At 35.9% G+C, this 27,359-nt stretch overlaps 1 protein-coding gene across 1 annotated transcript in view; it reads right to left on the bottom strand.

Moving 5' to 3' along the window:
* Nucleotides 1-7,831: 7,831 nt before the first annotated feature.
* CHM (CHM Rab escort protein) overlaps nt 7,832-27,359 on the bottom strand; it is a 233,557-nt gene continuing 214,029 nt past the window's right edge. The window contains exons 13-15 of the mRNA XM_061137379.1: nt 25,126-25,224; nt 17,454-17,614; nt 7,832-10,533 (exon numbers count right to left, since the gene is read on the bottom strand). Coding sequence (XP_060993362.1) covers nt 10,342-10,533; nt 17,454-17,614; nt 25,126-25,224 — 452 coding nt within the window. The 3' untranslated portion in view covers nt 7,832-10,341. The remainder of the gene's footprint in view (nt 10,534-17,453; nt 17,615-25,125; nt 25,225-27,359) is intronic.

Below are 27,359 nucleotides of genomic sequence, written 5' to 3'. Positions count from 1 at the left end.
AATTGCTTTAGGTGTAAAGTTACGTTATTTATTTGGCTTTTTTCTTGTTTCTTGATGTAAGCCTGTAATGCTATGAACCTTCCCCTTAGCACTGCTTTTACAGTGTCCCATACGTTTTGGGTTGTTGTGTTTTCATTTTCATTCATTTCTATACATATTTTGATTTCTTTTTTGATTTCTTCTATGATTGGTTGGTTATTCAGAAGCGTGTTACTTAGCCTCCATATGTTTGAATTTTTAACAATTTTTTTCCTGTGATTGAGATCTAATCTTACGGCACTGTGGTCAGAAAAGATGACTGGAATGATTTCAATTTTTTTGAATTTTCCAAGACCAGATTTATGGCCCAGGATGTGATCTATTCTGGAGAATGTTCCGTGTGCACTTGAGAAAAAGGTGAAGTTGATTGTTTTGGGGTGAAATGTCCTATAGATATCAATTAGGTCTAGCTGGTCCATTGTGTCATTTAAGGTTTGTGTTTCCTTGTTAATTTTCTGTTTAGTTCATCTATCCATAGTTGTGAGTGGGGTATTGAAGTCTCCCACTATTATTGTGTTACTATTAATTTCCTGCCTGACTTCAGACTCTACTACAAAGCCACAGTCATCAAGACAGTATGGTACTGGCACAAAGACAGAAATATAGATCAATGGAACAGAATAGAAAGCCCAGAGATAAATCCACGAACCTATGGACACCTTATCTTTGACAAAGGAGGCAAGGATATACAATGGAAAAAAGACAACCTCTTTAACAAGTGGTGCTGGGAAAACTGGTCAACCACTCGTAAAAGAATGAAACTAGAACACTTTCTAACACCATACACAAAAATAAACTCAAAATGGATTAAAGATCTAAATGTAAGACCAGAAACTATAAAACTCCTAGAGGAGAACATAGGCAAAACACTCTCCAACATAAATCACAGCAAGATCCTCTATGACCCACCTCCCAGAATATTGGAAATAAAAGCAAAACTAAACAAATGGGACCTAATGAAACTTAAAACCTTTTGCACTACAAAGGAAACTATAAGCAAGGTGAAAAGACAGCCCTCAGATTGGGAGAAAATAATAGCAAATGAAGAAACAGACAAAGGATTAATCTCAAAAATATACAAGCAACTCCTGAAGCTCAATTCCAGAAAAATAAATGACCCAATCAAACAATGGGCCAAAGAACTAAACAGACATTTCTCCAAAGAAGACATACAGATGGCTAACAAACACATGAAAAGATGCTCAACATCACTCATTATTAGAGAAATGCAAATCAAAACCACAATGAGGTACCATTACACACCAGTCAGGATGGCTGCTATCCAAAAGTCTACAAGCAATAAATGCTGGAGAGGGTGTGGAGAAAAGGGAACCCTCTTACACTGTTGGTGGGAATGCAAACTAGTACAGCCACTATGGAAAACAGTGTGGAGATTTCTCAAAAACCTGGAAATAGAACTGCCATATGACCCAGCAATACCACTTCTGGGCATACACACTCAGGAAACCAGATCTGAAAGAGACACGTGCACCCCTATGTTCATCGCAGCACTGTTTATAATAGCCAGGACATGGAAACAACCTAGATGCCCATCAGCAGACGAATGGATAAGGAAGCTGTGGTACATATACACCATGGAATATTACTCAGCTGTTAAAAAGAATTCATTTGAATCAGTTCTAATGAGATGGATGAAACTGGAGCCCCTTATACAGAGTGAAGTAAGCCAGAAAGATAAAGAACATTACAGCATACTAAACATATATATGGAATTTAGAAAGATGGTAATGATAACCCTGTATGCAAAACAGAAAAAGAGACACAGAAGTACAGAACAGACTTTTGAACTCTGTGGGAGAAGGTGAGGGTGGGATATTTCAAAAGAACAGCATGTATATTATGTATGATGAAACTGATCACCAGCCCAGGTGGGATGCATGAGACAAGTGCTCGGGCCTGGTGCACTGGGAAGACCCAGAGGAATCGGGTGGAGAGGGAGATGGGAGGGAGGATCGGGATGGGGAATACGTGTTAGTCTATGGCTGATTCATATCAATGTATGACAAAACCCACTGAAATGTTGTGAAGTAATTAGGCTCCAACTAATAAAAAAAAAAAGTAACTTTGCCTCATGGAGCTGCCCAAATATTAGCAATTGAAGCAACATTAGAGCTGGGTTTAAAAGTATGAAAAGAAGGATAAGGCAAAAGGGGTGTGGTGGTAGCACAGAGAGGCCTGGAAATTCCAAAAATGAAGTGATATATTCAAGCAGTCAAAGAGTTTGAAGATACTGAGAAGTTCATCGTGTGAGTTGGGGAGGGAGGTAGAATGATAGATGAAGCCAAAGAGGAATATTTTGGTTTTCGAATGGTGTGGTTTCATATGGTATACTAAAGAGATCAAACTGTATTTAATATGGAAAAAAATTTTAAGGATAAAAATTATAAGATCTGGGATTTTACGTGTATTTATTTTTTAGGTGAAACTCTACCACTAGTAGGGCAAGCAGATACAGCTCATTATGATGAGAAAGAATATAATCTTACTATTAGTAGATCACAAACATGTTTCAGTGCATACTGAATTAGGAGAAACAATCACAGACTTTCTAACTGTGCAGTATTGGGCAAGTAATTTTATCTCTGTGCTTCAGTTTTCTTGACAAGTTCTCAACTGTAAAATGGAGAATGATAATAGTACTCACAGGTTTAAAGTTTTGTTAATAATTGAATAGTGCCTGGTACGTAATAGGCACTACACATGTTACCTGTCAGTTTGTTTTCTACTCTTCTCTCTGCCCAAGCTACACCCTGACACATTTGGTGTAGGTTGGAAATGAATGCCCCCTCAAGGGCTTTATTCTTCCTTAACTTTGGTGTGTTATTGTGCTAAATGGGTCCCTTCTCATGATATTTAAGCAGGAGAAGGAATCCATGCAGTGGTTTCTGCCTCAGTGGGTAGTTGGAATAGAATGAGGAGCCTGGTGTCAGAAAGACCGATTATAATAATCTGAAAGAGAATGAGAATAGAGGGTTGTGGAAATAGAGAGGAGGCTGTGATCGGTAAAATGTAGCTTCAGTGGTGTCTGACTCTTTATGACCCTATGGAGTGTAGCCCGCCAGGCTCCTCTGTCCATGGGATTCTCCAGGCAAGAATACTGGAGTGGGTTGCCATGCCCTCCTCCAGGGGATCTTCCCAATCCAGGGATCGAATCTGTGTCTCATGTCTGCTGCATTGGCAGGTAGGTTCACCACTAACGCCACCTGGGAAGATGTTCTGAGATAAAAATCAATAAGATATGCTCAACTGAATGAGGGAGTTGAGGAAGTGAGGAGTCGTAATTTAACATGTGTGTATTCAAAGCGAATAGATCTTTTGAATCTATTGATTCTATCTTTTAATTCTTCAATTAAAAAATAAGTCCACATTTCAATTTACATACTCATTTGTTCCATCAGTAGCTCTATTTGGATAAAAACCACTGGCATGATCTCCACTCATTAGTTTTTTTTTTTTTTTAATTGAAGTATAGTTGATTTGCTATACTGAAACAGTTTCAAGTGTACTATATAGTGATTCAATATTTTTACAGATGAATAATGAGTCCATTTGAAATCATTACAAAATGATGGCTGTATTTCCCTGTGCCACACAATATATCCTTGTTGCTTATCTATTTTATACATAGTAGTTTGTTCCATATTTCTCTCTTGCTCCACGCCTGATCCCTCTATCCACTGGTAACCAATAGTTCGTTTTCTATACCCAAGAGCCTGTTTCTCTTTCATTGTATACCTTCATTTCTTCTTCTTTTTTCAACAATTATTTATTTTATATTTGTCTGCACTGGGTTTTCATTGATGTGTGTGGGTTTTCTCTAGTTGTGGCAAGTGAGGGCTACTTTTTATTGCGTTGCCTGGGCTTCTCATGGTGGCTTCTCTTGTTGCAGAGCATGGGCTCTAAGCATTCAGGCTTCAGTAGTTACAGCACTTTGGCTCAGTAGTTGTGGCACACAGGCTTAGTTGCTCCGTGGCATGTGGGGTCTTCCTGGACCAGGGATCAAACCCGTATCCCCTGCATTAGCAGGCAGATTCTTAACCATTGGACCACCAGGGGAGCCCCACATTCCTTTCTTTGTCTTATTTCACTAAGCATAATACCCTCTAGGTCCAGGCATGTTGTTGCAAATGGCAGAATTTCATTCATTTTTATGACTCAGTAATATTTCATTGTGTATGTATATCTATATATACCACATCTTCTTTATCCATTCATCTATTGATGGATTAGGTTGCTTCCATGTCTTGACTACTGTATTGAAATATATTGAAATAAATAATTCTGCTATGAACATTGTGATGCATGCATATTTTTGAACTAGCATTTTCATTTTCTTTGGATATATATTAATACCCTGTAGTGAAATTGCTGGATCATATGATCCTTCTATTTTGCTTTTTTGAGGAACCTCCATATTGCTTTCCATAATGGCTGCACCAATTTACAATCCTACTAACAATGTACTAGAATTCTCTTTTCTTCACATCCTCATCAACATTTGTTATTAGTAGACTTTTTGATGATAGCCATTTTGACTGGTGTGAGGTGATAATCTCACTGTTGTTTCGATTTGCATTTCTCTGATGATTGGTGATGTTGAGCATTTGTGTGTGTGTGTGCCTGTTGGCTATTTGCATATCCTTCTTGGAAAAATATCAATTCAGAACTTCTGCCCACTTATAAATTTAATACTTATGCTTTATAGTCTATATATGTATTTTGAATATTAACCTCTTGGTCATATTATTTGCACATATTTTCTCCCATTCCATAGGTTGTCTTTTCATTTTGTCAATGGTTTCCTTAGATGTGCAGCTTTTTTGTTTGATATCTCATTTGTTTGTTTTTGTTTTTCTTGCTTGAGACAGATCCAAAGAAATATTGCTAAGACTGATGTCAAAGTGTGTTTTTACTTATGTTGTCTTCTAAGGGTTTTATATTTTTAGGTCTTACATTTAAGTCCTTAATCCAGTTGTAGTTTATTTTTCTATATAGTGTGAGAATGCCGCCCAATTTTCCCAATATCATTTGTCAGAGGCTCTCTTTCCCCCATTGTATATTCTTGCCTCCTTTGTCATAGATTAATTGACCATGTAAGTGTGGACTTATCTCCAGGCTCTCTATTCTGTTCCATTGATCTATGTTTCTGTGCCACTGTGTTGTTTTGTTTACAGTAGCTTGGTAATATAGTTTGAAACCAGGGTGTGTGATACTTCTAGCTTTGTTTTTCCTTCTCAAGACTGTCTTGACTTTTTGGGGTCTTTTGTGTTTCCATACAAATTTTTGTATTATTTGTTCTAGTTCTATGAAAAATGCTATTGGTGGTTTGAAAGGGATTGCACCTACACGGTATGACACTCAATGAAATAAAGCAGGAATAAAGGTGGGAAATACAAATACTATTTTATTTCACTTATATGTGGAATCTAAAAAACAAATCAAATGAACAAAGATAACAAATAGGTTTGTAGATACAGAGAAAAAATAGGAGATTGCCAGAGAGGAGTGTGGGGAGGATGAGTGAAATCAGTGAGGGAGATTAAGAGGTACAAATTTCCAGTAAAAAAATAAATCATGGGGATGAGATGTATAGCATGGGGAATATAGTCAATATTGTAATAATTTTGTATGGTGACAGTTGATAATGACTTACTACAGTAATCATTTTGCATTATATAGAAATATCAAATCACATGTTGCATACCTGGAGCTAACATAGTGCTGGATGTCAACTATACTTCAACTACAAAATAAAAATAAGTGAAAATAAGAGAAAAATGCTATGTTGATAAGATGAAGAGTAATAGTGTCTAATATATATTTGACTGTGAATAGAAAATATAAGCTAGTATTTCATCTTTTCAAGCTCTACAAATTCTCTGCTGAATTGCTATTTTTTTCCACACATGAACAATTTGAATAGGACAGTTCACTAATGTTTCTAGAGTAAAACTGTCCATCTCTAAAGAATATTTCTTTCATGGGTCAACTGTCTCACTGACAGGAAGAGGATTTACACATGCAAGTCCTATTAACATTAATAGGTGTTACCAACATAAATCGCCCTGTAGTGATAGGCGATAAGACCCTCCAGTCTACTAGAATTCAAGTTCTATTGATTATCTGTCAAATGGTCCTAAGAGTCATCATCACCACAAACAGCAGATGTGGCAACTTGTATGGGAAGGGCATCTCATTGCAGCCCCATAGCTAAACTATAATAGAAGAAAAAAAGTGGTTTTCAAAGTGTGACCTGGGATGTTAAGGGTTAAACCTTTTGCATTTAAAAAAAGGCATCATTAAAGAAATCAAACATATCAAAGCACTTGTTTAAAAAAGTGTGAATACTCTTGAGTTTCAACATGCTTGAAGGATAATATAGTTACTTGTTTAAAAATTCAATTAACTTTACCTTTTAAAAACTTGATTTATTACTAATCACAGATAAATTGCCAGTTTTGAAATACTGATGTTATCTTTTGAATATATCCTGTCTGAGAAGCTTTAGAAACTACCTGGAATTCACAGAAATTGTCACTCTGCTTAAATTATTTGATTCAAGAACAAATCAGTTCAGTGAATGATTTCTGCATGAAAAGAACATCAACAGTCTCTTATCTGTTGTAAGTAAGCTACTGGGGACTCAACCAGCACAAAGAAAAACATTTCAGATTCTCATTCATGAAGTAAATAAGAAAAACATTTCAGAGTCTCATACACTAAGTGAGATGGGGAAACAGTTTGCAGGTAGCGTATTGTAAAGCCATACCCCATGCCTCAGAACACTGATTTCAAACAGAATGAAGTTTGATGCTGGCATCTAGAACAGTTTGCTAAGAAAATCATACCCATGTATCATTTGATTGCCTTTTTCAAAAGCCTGACACAGTCGGCAGATGCCTAGAAATAAAATCAAATATATAGCTGGAAAATTAACTGAGAGGTTAAATAGTAGACCAATATCAACAAATAAATCAATTTCAAGACAATCTTTAATTTCTTGGCATATATACAAAATTTTAATATTAAAAAATAGGATACCACACCTGAAAGGCATTAAAACAGACTTTATTTCCTCTGAAAACTTACTGTTACAGTGTGCAAATTATGAATAACCATATATTCATGCTTTCTGAAATGCACTTAAGAAAACCAATCAAGAGTTGAGAGAAATTATCCTAATAGCAGTAAATGTATGTTGCTATTTTTCAACCATATTAAATATTTTTAAAGAAAAAAAAGATAATTGCTTTGAAGGATCATTACTATTTAGCAGTAATTTCAACAAAAATTTTTTTTTGAGGTTTTTAGGACTTTAGACATACTTTGCTTTCTCCAGAACTATAGCTGTAACAGAAGTTAATCATTAGCACGGCCATTATTTTGGGCAGAGGGCTGCCAATCTCAGAAATTACTATTCCAGAAGTTAACCATTAACATGACCATTTTTCTATAAGCAGCTAAATATAATAGTAGATAGGGAAATTATAACTCAGTTTTCCTGTAGAAAAATATATGTTTATTTTATATATATATATATATGTATGTATGTATGTATGTATGTATGTTTTTCTGGGTAGGCATACCAACTAGACAAAAATACAGTAGCAACATAGGGTTAGTAATCTGTTTTCATATTGATGACTAAACTGAATGGTATTATCACTCTTGGCTAATAAGCATGCATAACACAATATTTTAAACACAGGAATAACAATTCTTTGATAATAGCAATTTTCAAAATTTAAAATTAGCTAATGAAATTTCTGCATCACGTACAAATATCTAAATTTTATTAATATGACTTCAGGCTTACAGTTTTACAATAAAACCAAAAGGCTTTTCTTTAAAGCTATGAAAACAAGTATTTGCAGTAAGACAGCTGAAAAGAATGTTCTTAGAATAATTTCTATTACATTCTGAGGCAAGAGGAAGTATCTAAAGTTATCTAACACAAAGTTTTAAACAGCTGTGTATTATCTTAATCATCACTAATGATGTTCAGGAGCTTTTAAACATTTCAACAGTATTAATAAACAATCCAGAAGAGAAATTCTGATACTGGCTAATGGATGAAATAGGGTACTGTATAGATTGGGCCACAAGACCACAGAGTATCTCCTTCATTGTTCAGAGAACTGTAGTAAAGCTATCAGAATTTTCCTAGTTATTCTGGGTGTACCCTGATTGGCTGTTTACATAAGTGTGCATGATTTAGCAAGAGGTCTTAACTCTAAGACTATAACAAAGTACAATATTTTAATTGGTGCAGCTTACTGCATTTGTATTCAAACTCAATGCTCTCATATAGTGGAAACTTTTATATTGCTGGTACTGCAGGGCAGGGCCAATACCCAGTGCTTATAGGTGTGTATTGTGCATTTAGTGCATGCCATAGTTGGGTTTCAGGAAATATAATTTAAGACAGATCTGAATTCAAATAACGAAGTAGGTTTAATGTAATTCTATTGTCCCTGATTTGTATAACATTATAAATAGGGAAGAGAGGGATAGAGGGGATTAAAGAGATCAGGGAAAGGCTGTGCAATGGGGAGAGGGGTTAGGAGTAGCCTGAGAGGCTTGGGAGGTTTTCCTCTGGATTCAGCTATATCTGCTGAATTTAAACCCTGCTGGGGGTTTAAAAGGTGAGGCAAGAGCTACATTCTTTCCGTTTCTCATGAGTCTGTGACCTGAAAGAGCCGGCTTCCTTTGAGATCGCTGACATCTGGAGAGGTCAAAGCCCTGCTGCAGCTGAAGAATGTAAGAACTATGTGCTTTCCACTGTAGCCATGGCTCTCTGATCAGCAATACAGGCCAGACTGCACGACAATCCACTTTTAATGAATTTATTTATTCAAATAAATTGTTAAGTCCAAACTATTGCTCAAAGAAGGTAAACCATCAGAGCTCAGCATTTGGAAAAATTTTAATATAGGCACTCACTGTACCTAGATTTGCCGTCTATTCACAGCCTTTATATTTTTATGCTAAGTGCATATTAGGGTTTATCAATTGTCATATTCTGTTTAGAGTCCTTGGTGGCTTCAGGTCTAACTACTAGAAAAGGAATATGAAGAGTTTATAGAGTGTTTTCCTTATTAAGATTTAAAACCACAATTCTATATGTTACTTTGTTTACTTTTATATAAGACTATTAAATACTAATTTAAGAAATAGATTTTTATTTTAAAAGCTTAATGCAATAAAAACACTATGATTTATTGTTGGGGGAAGTGACAGCGAACAATTACTTGCTGCATGAGATCTGATATTCACCCCCAAGTCAATGAGAAAATTCTGAAAGAACTTTTATTCCAGAAAAATCATTCTAAGGATAGCACTGCATATATCTTCAAAATCATTCTCACTCAGTAGACATGTAGAGAAACTGAGGTGCAGAAAGTAAATAATTTGCCTAATATTAGGCAATTTGCAAATATCATCAGTTAGCAAATATCATCATCACATTTGCCTAATATCAGCATAGCTAGGATGAAATTAGGTCCATAGACAATCAGGTTAGTGCTCCAGGTACTCAACTAGAAAGAATTTCCAAACACCAAAGGAGCCTATTTAAATCTTTCCTTCCATTTCTCCAGTACTGAGCTTTCGTAGAATGTTCAGGACTCAAATATAAATACTATTAACATTTAAAAAAAAACAACACTGAGTAATAGACTCATGACCTGTTTGTAAAAGTGTCTACTTTAATATAGTATCTTCAATTCTCCTCAAGATAGAGAACAAAACAAACATCTATTTCAAACATAGGCTCCTGCTTGGATTATGACACTTTAATTTTTTTCAACTATATCTACATATACTTTCATCATTTGTGTCACGATGCTCACACCCATAGAGAAAATATAACTCAAACAATCAAAGGAAATTTGTGAGCCAATTCCAAATATGTGGCTTTCAAGCAAAGTGGCAGGCAAAAGCTGTCCTAATACCACAGAATTACTAACAATGCATAGGATCACTTTCATAAACATAGCTGTATTTCTGGAAATCAATCCACTTTATAATTTTTATCTGCTAATTCCACAGATTTGGTATCTTAAAGCAGGCAAGTCAATGTGCTTTACAAAGTATTTTGTGGTCTTAGAATGTCCTCTTTAAGGAAAATCCCCTTTTGGATCTCTTTTATTGTTTTTCTTGGTAATTCCGCATGTTAACTGGCTGCTGTTGTGTAACATTTTTCAAACAGTTCTTCCATCAAGAAGACTCTCAGGCTAGGAGGATTTTCCACAGTGTGGTATCCAGTTTGGTATACACTGGTTATTCAGAGGGCTCCTCTGGGTTTCTCAGATTTGAGCTTTCTTTGGGAGTCTCTGAGTTGGCCTCTGCTAAGGCACTGGATTCTGAAGCCTCTGGTTGTAAACTGTCTCCATCAAGGATAATGTCTTCAGGATTCGGTGGGGGTGGACAGAAGTCTTCATTGGGGCAGATTTGTTGGAAGAGTGCTTCAGCCTGGCCAGGGAAGAAAGGGCACAATAGTTTTTGAACGCTAACTTAAAATGTATGAACCTTTTTGGAACAGTTTAAAAAATGAAGTATCATCCTTATAATCATTAAGTTACAGAACTTTACACAGCATACATAACCTTCTAAAATCTGCTTTCAGAACTCAAATACATTCATTCAGACCCACCCTTCAAATATATCAGTACTTGATCAGGTGCCCAGCCAAGACTTTAAGGTCATTTATTCTATGTGTCAATAGAAATAAAATTTCCTTTAATATTCTTTATATAATTTCTTTTTTTTTTCCTTGTACTTTTTTATTTTTATTTTTTTCTTAATAGAGATTATCTGTGATATCTGTAGTCTAATTTAGCATATACCAATTTTAACAACTGTTCAAATCAAGAACATTCTTCATTGTTCAACTATTTGCTTTTCTAGTTTTCTTCCCTCTGTGCTTTGAGGAGTATTACATAATCCAAGACTATGGACTCTGAATAGAAATCCATGACAAATGCAGTAGTGATGTGATCTAGCTAATGTTTAATTAGCATCTGAGCCTTGCTCTCTTTGTCTAGAGCATAGAAGAGACTAAGCTTCTTTATATGGTAACTGTTATCACTGTTATTAATAATAACAGAAATTAAAATGTCAAGATATAAGCTGAGCTTAGTCTGGCAGGGTAAGAGAGTAAGAAAGTAAACGTGATCTTAATTAACAACAACAAATAGATACACACATACAAGAAAGTAAATGTGGCAAGTAGCATTGCTATTCTATTCTAAACATATTCCTAGTTTTATTTAGATGAATACACTTCTTTGTTAGATAGGGGTCCCTGCCAGGTTAGGTAGCTTGCATGCTGCCCTATTGGTAAAAGAAAGTCATTAAAGGGTTTTAAGATATATGCTTGTTTTGCTTTAAAGTTTACAACATCTGTCTGTACCACTTCAACTCTCCATCCCAATGTACACACAAGGTCGTCCATTAGGCCAGGAGTTGACAACTACGGCCCACAGGCCAGATCCAGCCTGTTGTCTGTTTTCATAAATAAAGCTTTATTGGAACACAGTCACTCTCCTTTATCTATCTATAGCTCCGTTTGCACTGCAATGGTGGAGTCAAGCAGCTGCAAAATACACTATATGGGTTGCAAAATCAAAACTATTTGCTAGCTGGCCATCTATAATTGCATACTCCTGCATCCAGTAAATAGAACAGTTTCTTTCCTTCTTAAGTATAATTCAAGGGTACATTTTTGGACCTGCCATTTAACTATGGTTATTTTCAAATTAAATATTTGAAATGCCTGCTTTGCTTGCTTCCACCCAGGGATCACACCTTTGCTGGAGACACTCAGTCTCTAGAAACAGCAGGACTGGTGTCAGACAGAGCCTCTACCTCACACTTTAGTTACTCTAATAGTCATTTTGTCTTTTATCTCTATCTAGTCTACCTGAAGAAGTTCTTCTTCCCCTTTAGTCTCTGGATGTAATCACCAAATCCTATTGATTTTCTCTTAGTTCTTGACTCCATCTGTTCTTTTCCTAGAGACACAGCCCAGACATGCACCATCTTTCCCTGGGACGCCTGCAACATCTCAGAACTGGACTAGTTACTTTGCCTCTAGGATTTTCCTGTGTAATCCATCTTTATGCTGCCCTCAGACGGGTCAATGGAAAATGAAATTCTGTTTATGCCTTGTGCTTAGTCACTCAGTAGTGTCCAACTCTTTGCAACCCCATGGACTGTGCCCCGCCAGGCTTCTCTGATATGGGAACTTCCAGGCAAGAATACTGGAATAGGTTGCCATGCCCTCCTCCAGGGGATCTTCCCAACCCAGGGATCCAACTCATGTCTCCTTTGTCTCCTGCATTGCAGGCAGATTCTTTACCTGCTAAGCCATCGTGTTCTGCCTTAAAACTCTTCTAATAGGATAAAAATCCAGGATGATTATGGTGAACAAAACTCTTCAGGCCTATCTTCTCTGGTCTCATCATCATCTACTTCACCCCATCTCTGCCTCTCAGATTTTTTGCTACACACTCCTACCTGTTTGTTGGAAGTTTCAACAGTATGTGTACTGTCAACTTCCAGATGTTCAAGCTGGATTTAGAAAAGGCAGAGGAACCAGAGATCAAATTGCCAACATCTTCTGGATCATCAAAAAAGCAAGAGAGTTCCAGAAAAACATCTACTTCTGCTTTATTGACTATGCCAAAGCCTTTGACTGCGTGGATCACAACAAACTACGGAAAATTCTTCAAGAGATGGGAATACCAGACCACCTGACCTGCCTCCTAAGAAATCTCTATGTGGGTCAGGAAGCAACAGTTACAACTGGACATGGACTGACAGCCTGGTTCCAAATTGGGAAAGGAGTATATCAAGGCTGCATATTGTCACCCTGCTTATTTAACTTATATGCAGATTACATCATGAGAATTGGCCATCTGATATGAAGAACTGATTCACTGGAAAAGATCCTGATGCTGGGAAGGATTGAAGGCAGGAGGAGAAGGGGATGACAGAGGATGAGATGGTTGGATGGCATCACCGACTCAATGGACATGAGTTTGAGTAAATTCCGGGAGTTGGTGATGGACAGGGAGGCCTGGCGTGCTGCAGTCCATGGGGTCAGAAAGAGTAGGACACAACAGAGCGACTGAACTGACTGACTGACTTCTTAAGCATACTATGTTTATATCTTAGGCTGGTGCAAATGCTATAATGTATGGAATGTTTCAATTTGACTGTCTTCCATTTGGATGAAGAATTGCTACTCATCTTTTATATCCTTCTGTGTAAGGTTCTCTGACTCCTAGATAGAACTTGTGGCTCCTCTATATTACCTTTGTACTTTCAATATCATTCCTTTTTTTTAAAAATCTATTGTTTATTTGTTTATGGCCTTGCCATGCAGCATGTGGGATATTAGTTCCCCAACCAGAGATTGAACCTGCACTCCCTGCATTGGAAATGCAGTCTTAACCACTGGACCATCAGAGAAGTCCCTCAGTATCATTTGCTTATTGCATATACCACACTGCAATGTCATTTGTTCACATGTTTTTCTCCTTTACCAGACAGTGATTCACCCAGGAATGATGACTAGGTTTTAATTAACTCTGAATCCTTAGTGCCAGGCATGGAATAGAATCTCCCTCTCTCTATATATATGATGTACGCATATGTATGTACATATATGTAATGTATGTTGTAATATTTATATGCAACATCTGTACAATACAGTTTACACACACACACACACACACACACGTAGCTATACATGTAAGTATATATATAAATGGAAGAATTTTAGAAACTGTATGTTGTGCAAATATTGAATATAAATACTATAATTATTATTACTCTTTCTTTTACTTCTACTCCAGTTCCTCTGTATCTTACACCTTGTCTCCCTTTTGCCACCTCTCTATAGGATAGATTCCCCTGAACCCCAGTTTCCGTGGCTAGATCCCACTCAATCTGTTTCTGTATATTCCTGTTATGAACAACGTGTGTCCTAAGACTGCCAAGCAACTACAGGTTTTGCTGTCCTGCCCTTATTTGTACTCTACCTGATGTGGAAATCCCCCTTTAGCCCATCTGCCACTGGCCCCTGCTGTTGTCAATTTCCCACGGCCAAACTCCGGCCTTTCCCAAGTCTCTCCTCTCTTTCCAACTGCTGGAACATTTTAGGGCCAACTGTCACTTTCTGGAAGGTCTTTCTGGAAGCTTCTTGGTGTGCTTCATTTCATTTGCCAACTAAGTCACAATTCTGAGAGTTATACAAAGAAGTTGGTTCAGAGTACTTAACTGTCAACTTTTAATCTTCCTCGTCCTTTTAAAGCAAGGAGTAAGCTTAAAGGGTAATGCTTTCATGTAGTTAAAATAATTAAAAAGGGCTAATTATATTGTGACTTAGTTTCCTTATACTGGGAAGTACAGAGAAAACAAGCTGAGTAATTTAGATATTCCTAATGTTTACTTAACATTGTGTGTGTTAGTCACTCAGTCGTGTCCAACTCTTTGTGACCCCATGGACTGTAGCCTACCAGGCTTCTATGTCTATGGGATTTTCCAGGTAAGAATACTGGAGTGGATTGCCATTCCCTTCTCCAAGGGATCTTCCTGACCCAGGGATCAAACCTTGGTCTCCTGCATTGTAGGCAGATTCTTTACCATTTGAGCTACAAGGAAGTCTAAAAACAAACAAATATTTTGTCAATCTAGCAGTTTAATGTATTTAGGATGCATCTACATTAACAAGATGAAAGCACTGTATACTACATGTGTGTACAAGCAGTGGGGTCCAACAGACCTAAGGTTAAATCTTGGGTCAAAATTTATCAGCTATATGATCTTTGGCCAAGTTATTTAGCCCCTTTGGGCTTTAATTTCCTCATCTGTAAAATGGGGATGCAATAGATACTTACCTCATAGGGTTGTTGTGAGGACCAAATCAGATAATATACATAACATGCTTAGGACAGTGCTTGGTATATAAAAAATGCACAACAATGGAAGCTTCAGGAAATATGACACCTAAAATTGCCCTCTCCCTCAATAGCTTGAGAAAGTAAATGCTACTGCACTATGTGGGCAACTTGACAGTTCTTATAACCAAGAAAGCTCATCTTCAACTTATAAATTATGTACCAAAAGTCATAAGCAATTTGCTGATATCTCCATACAAACAACATTCTAATGGTGGTTATACTGCCAGTCCAGCATCAGCCAATTTAACCCATTTCACACCTGAAGTATAATACGGAGTACAGCACTATTTAACTATTCTTGTTCCTAAGGCAGTGGCGGTTCCAAGGCAATGGGGACTCCTGAAAGAGGAGTGAGCTATCACTGCCTTGGGAGTATAGACCAGTAGGGACTACAGACCAGTCTGCTTATCAGTATTCCTCATATAAGAAAAGAAATATCTATGTGAGGTTCAGAAATAAAATAGAACATAGACCACAAAACCAGCAAGTCACAGAAAGAATTACATAATCAGGAATGTCTTGGTATGCTCCTGCATCCAACTTTAACTTGTGAGTATTAAACACAGATTACTTCCTATTTTTAATGTCTTCAAATCATAGCTTCAAATGAACACAAGGGAGACAGGTCTATGTTATTCAACATCTATACATTTACAAATAAGAACAGCAGATGCAAACTTGACAAATAGTAAAATGAAGCATTTTACTTAAAAAAAAAGGAAAAAGGAAATCTCCAAGTGCTTATGTTCCTACACAGGCAAAACTTAGGTGATATTCTGAGGGTTTTATAGACAATTTGGAAGACAGAAGTCATCAATTAGCATTTGGGATGAACACGGTGTAATATACTAAAATTAGAACACAGTTTCTCTGAATAAACTGGCTATTTTTAAAAGTTATTATTGATGCCCTTTAACGTAGGCATTATAATATTTTTCCTAAAACTTATTTGAGGTTAAGAGCTATATAACAAATATAAGCCTACTTATAATTAATAGCATATAATAATTAGCACCCAAACTAGCATTATTGTTTTCTTCTGTGGTAACATTGTACTCAAGTCTATCTTCTTGGGAAGCAAATTACTTCATGATAAAATTATCCTTTAATTATAATCTTCTAGCTTACAGCTTAGATCACATTAGCATTTCTATACTAAGTCCTTATTTAAGGCCTTTCATTTTGGTTAAAAACATTAAAGTTCACTGAGAAATAAAGTTATCTGGCTGATAACTTGTTGGTAATTTCTGCTTGGGAAAAAATGGAACTTCAAAGCAAAATTATCTGGCCATTTTAAGCCATAAATGTAGATATTGAACTATTCTGGGTTCCTATTAAACTAACAGAACAAAAGATGGATGAGAGACGTGACTTCCTGTTTTTGTTTGTTATCATTGACTAAATCTGATTATCCTGGATTACCATTAGACTCTGAGGACTAAAAACAAAGAATCTGGCAAAAAACTATAAATGTATGGGTCACGGCCTTGCTGCTATGCTGAAAAATTAGATTAAAAGCTTAAAGAAGCCATTTGTTTCTATAAGATCCTTGCCACTAGTGGGAATGAAATTTCCACCTGTAGTCTTAGAACAATGTTAAATTATCCATTTACTGATTCAATAGATAGATGCACTAACTATACTGGTGAAAAGTTTAGACTTACACCTCAAAAACAGTATTTTCTGCTCTTCTTTTTCAGTCAAGTGCAGAAAAGTATATTTGTACATGCATATGAATTTTCAATTTGTAGAGTCATAGTTCACTTTTGGCATTTTGTGTCAGCTACCTTGTACCTCTATAGCCCTGTTCAGGAGCGCTATCACAAATTCCACCCTGATTTAACATACTCCTCAGCAGTTACTATAGTAGCTTTGGGACACCAGCTTGTGTCAAAACATTAAAGGAATCAAGTTCATTGTGAAAAACTGTATGTTCTTTTCCATGATAAGAATGTGCCTTAAAAATGCCATTTAAAAAATACATTTTGTGTGCCTTACCAGTTACACTCCTTTTGAAATGACTCAAGTTTAAAGAGGAAAAAAGTTCATGTATTTCAAAATACACTGAAAGACCACAATTTAAATTAGAAGCAATGTCTCTTTAGAATATTGGCATTATAAATTCATTTTCTGGATATGTATTTCGAAGATCTTCTATCCTTATTCCCACAATGGAACTCATAAACAATCTCTTGTATTTCATCATTATATTCAAGACCATGACAATATTTGATACTACATTTAAAATATATTTAATGTGGCTTTGTTGTTCAGAGAGAAAATGTTTAGGAGCAAATTACAGAGATAGTATTAAATGAGAGAGATGCTTTTTTAGTCTCTTTTCCCACCTCTTAGAGGAAAAAACAATTCACTTTCCCTACCACACCAACTTAATCTAAAACTGAGAAAGACCAACAGCCTTACCTGTTTGACTGCATTATCATTTCCTAAAGCACAGTCTGGGCCAGAGCAGACATAAACGTTGGATGGTAAATCATTATAAGAGTTCCTGCTGACATCTGAAGAATCTCTCATATTGAAGTAAAGACCCCATAGAAGTCTTGGCTTTTCAACTTCTTCATTTTCTAAGTGTAAACATAAATTTTATGTATATCTAAAGCACAGCATACCTCTCAATTACTATAATATGTAGCCAATTACTAACAAAGCCGTAACTATACATTGTAGTAAATCAGAGCCTTGTATTTCAATAAAACTATATCTGCATACACATACTCTAATACATGTATACAATATTTCAAGCAATGATGGCTTTTTAACCTAAGACAAGTTAGATTTAAAATTTATTTTGATTATCAGTAAGTTACTTGGATTTAACTCCAATCACATTTTCTTGGACTTTTCTTATTTCTCATCACCAGTATCAAAGTGCTTATGATCATATTCATCTTTAAATTATGCCAGTGAAGTGAGAAGTTAACATAAACTGATTTTCTTGTTTCACATGGATAAACCAACTTAAAATATTATAAAGTCAATACTATACATAGGATTATGAGATGATCAGAATAGAGAAATCTATAGACAGGGAGTAAGGAAATTCCCTGGCAGTCCAGTGGTTAAGACTCGGTGCTTTCACTGCTGTGCCCCAGGTTCAATCGCCAGTTCGGGAATTAAGATCCCATAAGCGCATGCCACTTACCTAATAAAGAAAACATATGAAGTAGATTAGTGTTACCTTCAGTTGGGGAGGAATTCACGGAAAGTACAGGTTAAAGGCATTGTATAGGAGACAGGAATCAAGACCATCCCCAAGAAAAAGAAATGCAAAACAGCAAAATGGCTGTCTAGGAGGCCTTACAAATATGTGTGAAAAGAAGAGAAGTGAAAAGTAAAGGAGAAAAGCAAAGATATACCCATTTGAATGCAGAGTTCCAAAGAATAGCAAGAAGAGATGAGAAAGCCTTCCTCAGTGATCAATGAAAAGCAACAGAGGAAAACAATAGAATGGGAAAGACTAGAGATCTCTTCAAGAAGATTAGAGATACCAAGGGAACATTTCATGCAAAGATGAGCTTAATAAAGGACAGAAATGAGAGGGACCTAACAGAAGCAAAAGATATTAAGAAGAGGTGGCAAGAATACAAAGAAAAACTGTACAAAAACAGTCATGACCTAGATAATCACAATAGTGTGATCATTCACACTCACCTAGAGCCAGACATCCTGGAATGTGAAGTCAAATGGGCCTTAGGAAGTATCACTATGAACAAAGCTAGTGGAGGTGATGGAATTCCAGTTGAGCTATTTCAAATCCTGAAAGATGATGCTGTGAAAGTGCTGCACTCAATATGTCAGCATATTTGGAAAACTCAGCAGTGGCCACAGGACTGGAAAAGGTCAGTTTTCATTCCAATCCCAAAGAAAGGCAATGCCAAAGAATGCTCAAACTACCACACAATTGCACTCATCTCACACACTAGTAAAGTAATGCTCAAAATTCTCCAAGCCAGACTTCAGCAGTACATGAACCATGAACTTCCAGATGTTCAAGCTGGTTTTAGAACAGGCAGAGGAACCAGATATCAAATTGTCAACATCTGTTGGGTCATCAAATAAGCAAGAGAGTTCCAGAAAAACATTTATTTCTGCTTTATTGACTATGCCAAAGCCTTTGACTATGTGGATCACAATAAACTGTGGAAAATTCTGAAGGAGATGGGAATATCAAACCACCTGACCTGCCTCTTGAGAAATCTGTATGCAGGTTAGGAAGCAACAGTTAGAAGTGGACATGGAATGACAGCCTGGTTCCAAATCGGGACAGAAGTATGTCAAGGCTGTATATTGTTACCCTGCTTATTTAACTTATATGTAGAGTACATCATGAGAAACGCTGGGCTGGAGGAAGCACAAGCTGGAATTAAGATTACCAGGAGAAATGTCAATAACCTCAGATATGCAGATGATACCACCCTTATGGCAGAAAGTGAAGAGGAACTGAAAAGCCTCTTGATGAAAGTGAAAGAAGAGAGTGAAAAAGTTAGCTTAAAGCTCAACATTCAGAAAACTAAGATCATGGAATCTGGTCCCATCACTTCATGGCAAATAGATGGGGAAACAGTGGAAACAGTGTCAGACTTTATTTTTTTGGGCTCCAAAATCACTGCAGATGGTGATTGCAGCCATGAAATTAAAAGACGCTTACTCCTTGGAAGGAAAGTTATGACCAACCTAGATAGCATATTAAAAAGCAGAGACATCACTTTACCAACAAAGGTCCGACTAGTCAAGGCTATGGTTTTTCCAGTGGTCATGTATGGATGTGAGAGTTGGACTGTCAAGAAAGCTGAGTGTCGAAAAATTGATGCTTTTGAACTGTGGTGTTGGAGAAAACTCTTGAGAGTCCCTTGGACTGCAAGGAGATCCAACCAGTCCATCCTAAAGGAGATCAGTCCTGAGTGTTTATTGGAAGGACTGACACTGAAGCTGAAGCTCCAGTACTTTGGCCACCTTATGCAAGAGTTGACTCATTGGAAAAGACCATGATGCTGGGAGGGATTGGGGGCAGGAGGAGAAGGGGACGACAGAGGATGAGATGGCTGGATGGCATCACCAACTCGATGGACATGAGTTTGAGTAAACTCCGGGAATTGGTGATGGACAGGGAGGCCTGGCGTGCTGTGATTCATGGGGTTGCAAAGAGTCAGACACGACTGAGCGACTGAACTGAACTGAAGTGAATACAGAATGTAGTATACAACAGATATTCAATGAGTAATTCTTTTTTTTTTTTTAATGAGTAATTCTTGAACTAATTTTAATTCTGTTTTCAGGTACAATCATAGTATGATATTTTTATTAAATGTTATTAATCTCAATAACTAAAGCCTATTCCTTGCTTTCAAACTGTGAAATGATGCTTCCAAACTGTGGTGCTGGAGAAGACTCTTGAGAGTTCATGGGCAGCAAGGAGATCAAACCAGTCAACCTTAAAGGAAATCAACCCTGAATCCTCTTTGGAAGGACTGATGCTGAAGGTGAAGCTCTGAAGCTCCCATACTTGGCCACCTGATGTGAACAAATGACTAATTGGAAAAGACCTTGATGCTGTCCAAGACTGAAGGCAGAAGGAAAAGAGGGGACAGAAGATTAGATGGCTGGATGGCATCACTGACTCAATGGACATGAACTTGCGCATACTCTAGGAGATGGTAAGGGACAGGGAATCCTAGTGTGCCACAGTCTATGGGGTTGCGAAAAGTCAGATATGACTTGGTAACAGAACAACAACATTCCTTGCTATCTTAATAATTATTTTTATGCCACTCCTCCTTGGAAATGTTATAATTACATTTTCTTTGGTTGAAAACAGAAAACATTACTGTTAACGTATTTATTGACTACAGTGTTGTCTTAGCCCGAATTTGAAGAAAAATGGTAATAATGGATGTACATGACAATTATCCAAGACCATGAGGCACTATGGGAATCATAAAGAAAATTCTAAAGGTATAATTATCTAGTTAATTAAATCTTATTTGTTAATTTATAATCAGTGTGGAGAAGTTAGCTAATTGTAGTATTCAGTTAAAAAGAATATCCCATCCCCCAATTCAGGACAAACAGGCATTTATTATACTTAACTCAAAATATCTCCACTATAAGAATACCAAATATGCTCTTTTCCTTGTTCATTCTGAATAATCCATAATTATTAATGTGATAGGACACAGAAACTTTGGATGAATTGATTCTTTAACATGTCTGTTTTTAATGCCAAGATCTATGAGTCTAAGGTATCACCAGCTTTGTGTAAGCACACAGAAGATGGCAAAGACTACTTACTAACAAAATAAAGGAACATAAGATACTCATATTTCACAGCTAAAACCATACGGCTCTTGGTAAGTTTATTGGTGAGTTTAGTTTCATTAAATGTTACAGAAGATAATTAAACATAGCGCCTAAAACTTGTGAAACCAGACTCTAGGAGCATTGAAGAAAAGTGGGCTAAGATCTGGAAGTCCCTTAATATTGCTCATTCCATTTCTAAGCATATACTAAGAGAGCTTATCTTATATTTTATGAAAGTTCCAGCTCAGAGGAGGGCTTTCACTCAATACAAGTTGGGGAAAATGAATAATCCAATCAATTTAGGAAAGGAATTTCATAGAGGTTGAAGCTTTGAAAAGAAACCAAGAAGATGAAAAGTTAACATAGGCTGAAGATAAATGATCTAGATACAAGGGACTTATTGGGCTTTGACCTTAAAAGCCTGAAAGAAACATATAATTGCTTCATCTTTCTTTGAGGCCAGCTTGAAGGCAGAGAGCTGGAAAAATAACATGCAATTGTGCAGTGCACAACTGTCAAAAAATATTAAAGCTGCCAAGGTTTGGATAGGAATACATCACTTGGCCAGAAATAGAACTGGTTTTCTGTAAAAGCTCATTTCATTCAATTAGACTGTACAAAGACTAAACAAGGGATAGGTAATTTAGAATAAAATCTTGCACAAATTAAACTGAGGCAAGTACAGAACAAAGTAGCCCAAAGAAAATCAACAATGGCACACCAAATAAAAGCAACAAATAGTCTACAGTTGCATGTCATGTTTAGGGAGAGAGTGAACTACTTTAGCAACATAGCTAACATGAGACCAAGACAGTAGGAGACTACCACAGATACCACCTAGACTCAACACAGCAAAATACAAAAAGGAATTAAGATAAGGCATTTGACTTCTCAGTCCAGCAATTCTGAACACCCTCATCAGCCACCTTTTTCACAATGACATCTATAAGGGGAATTCCTGTTTTTAGGCAGTGCTGCTTTTTGAGATAGGAACTGAATGAGATGGAATGAGGTAACTCCACATGTTGTGCCCAATGTAGGGAAAAACAGAAAGAAGATGGTACAAGTCATGATACTACATTGCACACATTTGAAGATACTGTACTAATGAAATTCCTGCTTCAGTTTGTATGGAAAAGTATTAATTTTCTGAGTAAAATAAGTAATACTTAGGAAAATTCTACCAGTGCTTAGAAGGATATTATGGAATCTAGGGACTTCCCAGGTGGCGCTAGTGGTAAAGAATCTGCCTGCCAATGCAGGAGACGCAGAAGATATGGGTTTGATCCCTGGGTTGGGAAGAATGCCAACCCACTCCAGTATTCTTGCCTGAAAATTCCATGGACAGAGAAGCCAGGCAGGCTATAGACCATGCGGTCACAAAGAGTCAGACATAACTGAGCGACTGAGCATGCACGCATGCATGGATTATTGAAGAATTAATGCACCTATGAATGGTGAGCAATCACCTCATTTTCTCACTCATAGAATCAGGTTTATTAAGCATAAAACATCTGAAATGTCCTTGCACTGTGAAGCAGGGAAGAATTTAGAGATCTCTGATGTTCTTAAAGGAGCCTGGGAAGTAGGGCTCTTGGAAGTATTACTACAACTGCTTCTTTAAGGCATAGCATATGATAAGAGCTCCAGCAGAAACCTTAAACATGAACAAGGAAGAAGGAGAGAGAATAGAAGGCATACCTTCACATGGACATTGAATTTTTCAGATACAAAGGAAAAGAAGTACTGTGTTTGAGAAGAGAACATTACCTTTTACAATAAATAAACTTCATTAAAGTGACTAGACTGACTTTCACAGAAGCTTATGAAGCACAACACTACACAGAACATAGAACTTGAATAAAAAGAAAATAAGTTAAATAATGTTATTCTTCTGGCATGCATTTTAAGACACAATATTTATAAAGCTCTAAAGCATAAGGTTTCATAGCATTGTCAGATAATTAAAACATTAACAATACAAGCCACCAATCTGTGAAAACAGGGGCTTTTGCTACAGAGAATAATGTGCTTTAATGTATTAAAAGTTCATATTGTTCATAAAGTTCCTTCTTCCTCATTTAGGCAGGAAAATGAATTGAGTTCTCTTCTCCAGGTGACTTTGCCTCTTTGACCTGCCATGGCCCAGTGCTCACTTTATCTGGTGATTCATTTTCAATAACTCCAACAGTATTTGTTCTGACATTTTAATTAAAATATGACCACTACCTCATCCTGATGATAAAAAGGCCTATGTGTCAGTGAAAACTAGCTTTTCAGTGCCTCAGTGCACCTGACGACCCCTCTGAGCACATAGTTCTTACTGAAGAATTTCACTCAGGTTCTGAACAATACATCATTTCAAAATGGGATCACATTAACCATTAAGATTAATGTTTAAAAATCTAAAATGGCTAGAAGATGCTAAGGAATGAACATGTAATTTCCCCATTTTGACTTTTAAAAAAGAAAATTATATGCATTTATAAAATGAAGAGCAATGACACAAGACTCAAATTTAGTGTATTATTTGAGACCACCACACAATGAAATTACAAAAAAATTATGAAAAACCTCAGAAAAAAGAAGGAATTCAGAGTTGTTATAAGCAAGGTAATTAAAGCCAAAGATAAAACTGATTTCATATTACAGTTAAGAATATTATTGTGTACCATAACTCTGCAATAAAATTTTTAACAATAATACTAATATTTATATGGGATGTTTAATTAAAGAAAGTAAATATGGAACAAATTAAATTCTAAACTAAAGTGAAATAAATTTTCAGGTTGCAGGATTTGATTCAGACAGCTCGAAATGAAATTAATTATATTGATATTAGCTCCTCAGAATGGATCAGTTTGTTTTCCTATGTAAATGCCCCTTTATGCACTATCTCTGCAAAGAAAACAAGCAAGACACACAGGAGATGAACTAAAAGGAAACACAATAAGTAGAGAGTAAATAAATTGTTGCCTGAACAAACATAGCATTCAAAGAAAATGAAGACATATGAATCAATGAGGAAACTGGCCAGAATTCAACTGGACATGCTAATCCTATAAAGAAAATCACTATCACTTCATATAAATGAGTAAGATCCATTAGGCTATGTTTTGATCAATTATATACAAGATTCACTACAATTTGCTCCATTCGTATCTATAAGAACTGCCCTATGATGTGGGGAGAAAAGTTACAAAATTTATGGCTGAACAGCATTTTTCCACCATGAGTAAGTAGCAAAGTGATATATATATATTTTGAAAGCTAAATGTCACATCACTAACATACTATACATTAAAAGACAATTATTGGTCAGGAAGGATTCCTGCATTTGCCAATTAAGAGTTTAATCTCTCAGTCGAACCAAGTTTTTTTTCTTAATAAATTAAGAAAACTTGCTCTGATAAAGGAATATATGCTTGCTGTACAACATCTATAAAATAAAGAAAATTAAAAAATAATTACCTATAATTTCACCAAGATTGACAGATTTCCTGACAGTCTTTTTCTATGCAAGTATGTACACATATAAATGTATAATTTTGCACTTAATATATACATTGTGTGTGAGATGTATATTTTCCTTTATCCTTACAGACACTACCCCATTTTTAGGAAGAGAATATGCTTAATCATCCTAGTAAAACATGTAAGTACTGGTGCGGAATACAACATATTTCAGTTCAGGCTACAGAAACCTTCAAGATATCTCTAAGAAGAGTAAAGCGGTCACATTACCTTTCCATCATGAATCACTGATTATGGTTCTTACCTATCTCCGTTTCGGTATATGGAGTAAACAATTTCTGCACAACTGGTTCTAAATCTTCTCTTGCTGTTTTAGAAGATGTACAAGTCAAATGAACCAAATCTGTTTAAAAAAAAATATTTTGAGTTCCTGCATATCACAAATTTCACTGTGTACTAATATTCAAGGCACTAAGCTGGTGTCATGGGGGAAGAGTCAAGTAAGTCATGGCCCCTGCCTTTAAGAAGTTTATAATCTAGTGATGGGGACATGTAAAAACCAAAGCAATAGGCTATGTGTGTTAACTGTATAGCGAAAATACATGTTAACTAAGAGGGAGCCTATTGAGACTCAAGAAGTACCAGTGGATGGTTTTGTCAAATCAGCACAGTAAAAAAGCTTAGGAAACCATGTGTTCATAGAAAGAGCTTAAGCTATCCTTAAAACAGTCCCAACGAGAGTGGATAAAGGATTGCTAAGCAAAATATTGTATTAAAAAAAAAGACTAAAAGTGGACTATCTATTTACTTTAGAGGACACACTTCATATTCTTCAGACTGAAAAGACTATTTATGCAAACTTTACTGATAAGTTAAGAACAAATCATCTATTCATTACAGGGTTCTCTAAGAAAGCTTTTGGGGAACACTGTTAGCTTAGTTTAAATCATACATATATTTAAAAGTCTATAATATTGCACAAGTCAAAACAGTCTGTAATATTTTCAGGATTTCCAAATCATTTTGTTTTGCATTTACAGATTCATGAGGCCTAGACCTCAAAGAATGTTTGGATTAGAATATCATGTACAAAAAGGCCCTTCACAGAAGTGAAATACTGCAGCCTAAGGCACTTAGAATTCCTAAAGGCCTACATATTAATACATAGGGTAAAGGAAGGACAAAAGGGTCTATGTACTGAAAGGAAGAACTAAGGGGATCCCTAAATGGGAGTAATTCTTTGGTTCTGGAAAGGGCTTAGGGCAGAACAGAACTATGGAAGAAGAAAATACATATTAGAGAAAAGTATAAGAACTGAGACATTCCTGCTCCTAAAACCCTAGTAGAGAAGTACATGTGCTTCTTTTCTAAAAGTTTACTTTAGGCTAGTAGACTTTTTTAAACCTCAGGAAGATAGTTCAAAGTTTACAACAGAAGTGTAACATCAGAATAGAATTCTCTTTAAATATATCTAAGCATAGAGGGACTTTTAATAACCACGTGAGCTAAAATCAAATTTTGTAGTATTTTTTCCCGGTTTACCAACTAAAATGATATTCTAAGGAAGTTCCTGTTTTATGTATGGCCAATAAAATACCCATCCTATTTAAGCAATGTTTTTATATGAATGTAATAATGATTCCCATTGGTTCTGGGATATTGACAGATATATGGTACTAATTACTTAAAAAGGTAAACAACCTTCACAACAAAATTATTCCTAATGAAATTAAAATTTTCAACTGTTATATAACTTTGGTGGGAAGTTTAAAGTCCCTAGATAAATTCTAAATTAAACAGAATATATAACTATAAAGGTAGAAATCTCTGATGTAACACTCAACAGAAGTTGTCCTGTCTCTCATCTCAGTCTCACAAAATACTAACATTCATATCCAAGTTCTCAATTTTCCAGTTCTTTCCTATTCAATTAATGTGTACTAGAGGAAAAGCAGGTGAATATGAATATAAATTAAAAAGTATATTTAAAAAATATCTTAATAGTAAACTACTAGTTTTGTAAATCAGGATATATAAAAGAAATACACCAAGTAACTATATCCTTATGTTTCCTAACAATGTAAGAGAGTTTAGTTCATGCTACGATAGCAAAATTTTCTAGCAATAAAGTCAGATTAGCATCTTGTACTTAACAAGTTTTATTACAATTCTAGAAGACAAAATTAAAGACACCCATAATTTGAATGCTAATATATATACCTTGATTCTGCTTAGATGCTACATTGTTATTAATAAATGATTTACAATTTTAAGGTGTGAACAACTGTTTTTTCGTCCTGCTTCTTGTTACCTGCTTTTCCTGTTATCTATATTACTTTCTTCTTTAGGTCACTTTGAATTTACTGCTTCTTTTCAAATCAGAGAGGTTGCAATTTTCTTTTTTTTAATTCAAATTACTTTCAAAATTGGCTTATTAATCTTCATACATCTCATAAGTCTTTAGTGAGGGCAAGTTTTAGAGTCAGTTTTCCTCTTCTTTGTTAAATATAACTTTCACTTTTCAATGGGTGTTTAACA

Source organism: Dama dama, chromosome X (assembly GCF_033118175.1).
Source record: "Dama dama isolate Ldn47 chromosome X, ASM3311817v1, whole genome shotgun sequence".
Lineage (NCBI taxonomy): Eukaryota > Metazoa > Chordata > Mammalia > Artiodactyla > Cervidae > Dama > Dama dama.
The sequence above is the reverse complement of the archived record's forward strand: the minus strand, read 5'-3'. Positions and strand labels throughout refer to the sequence as shown.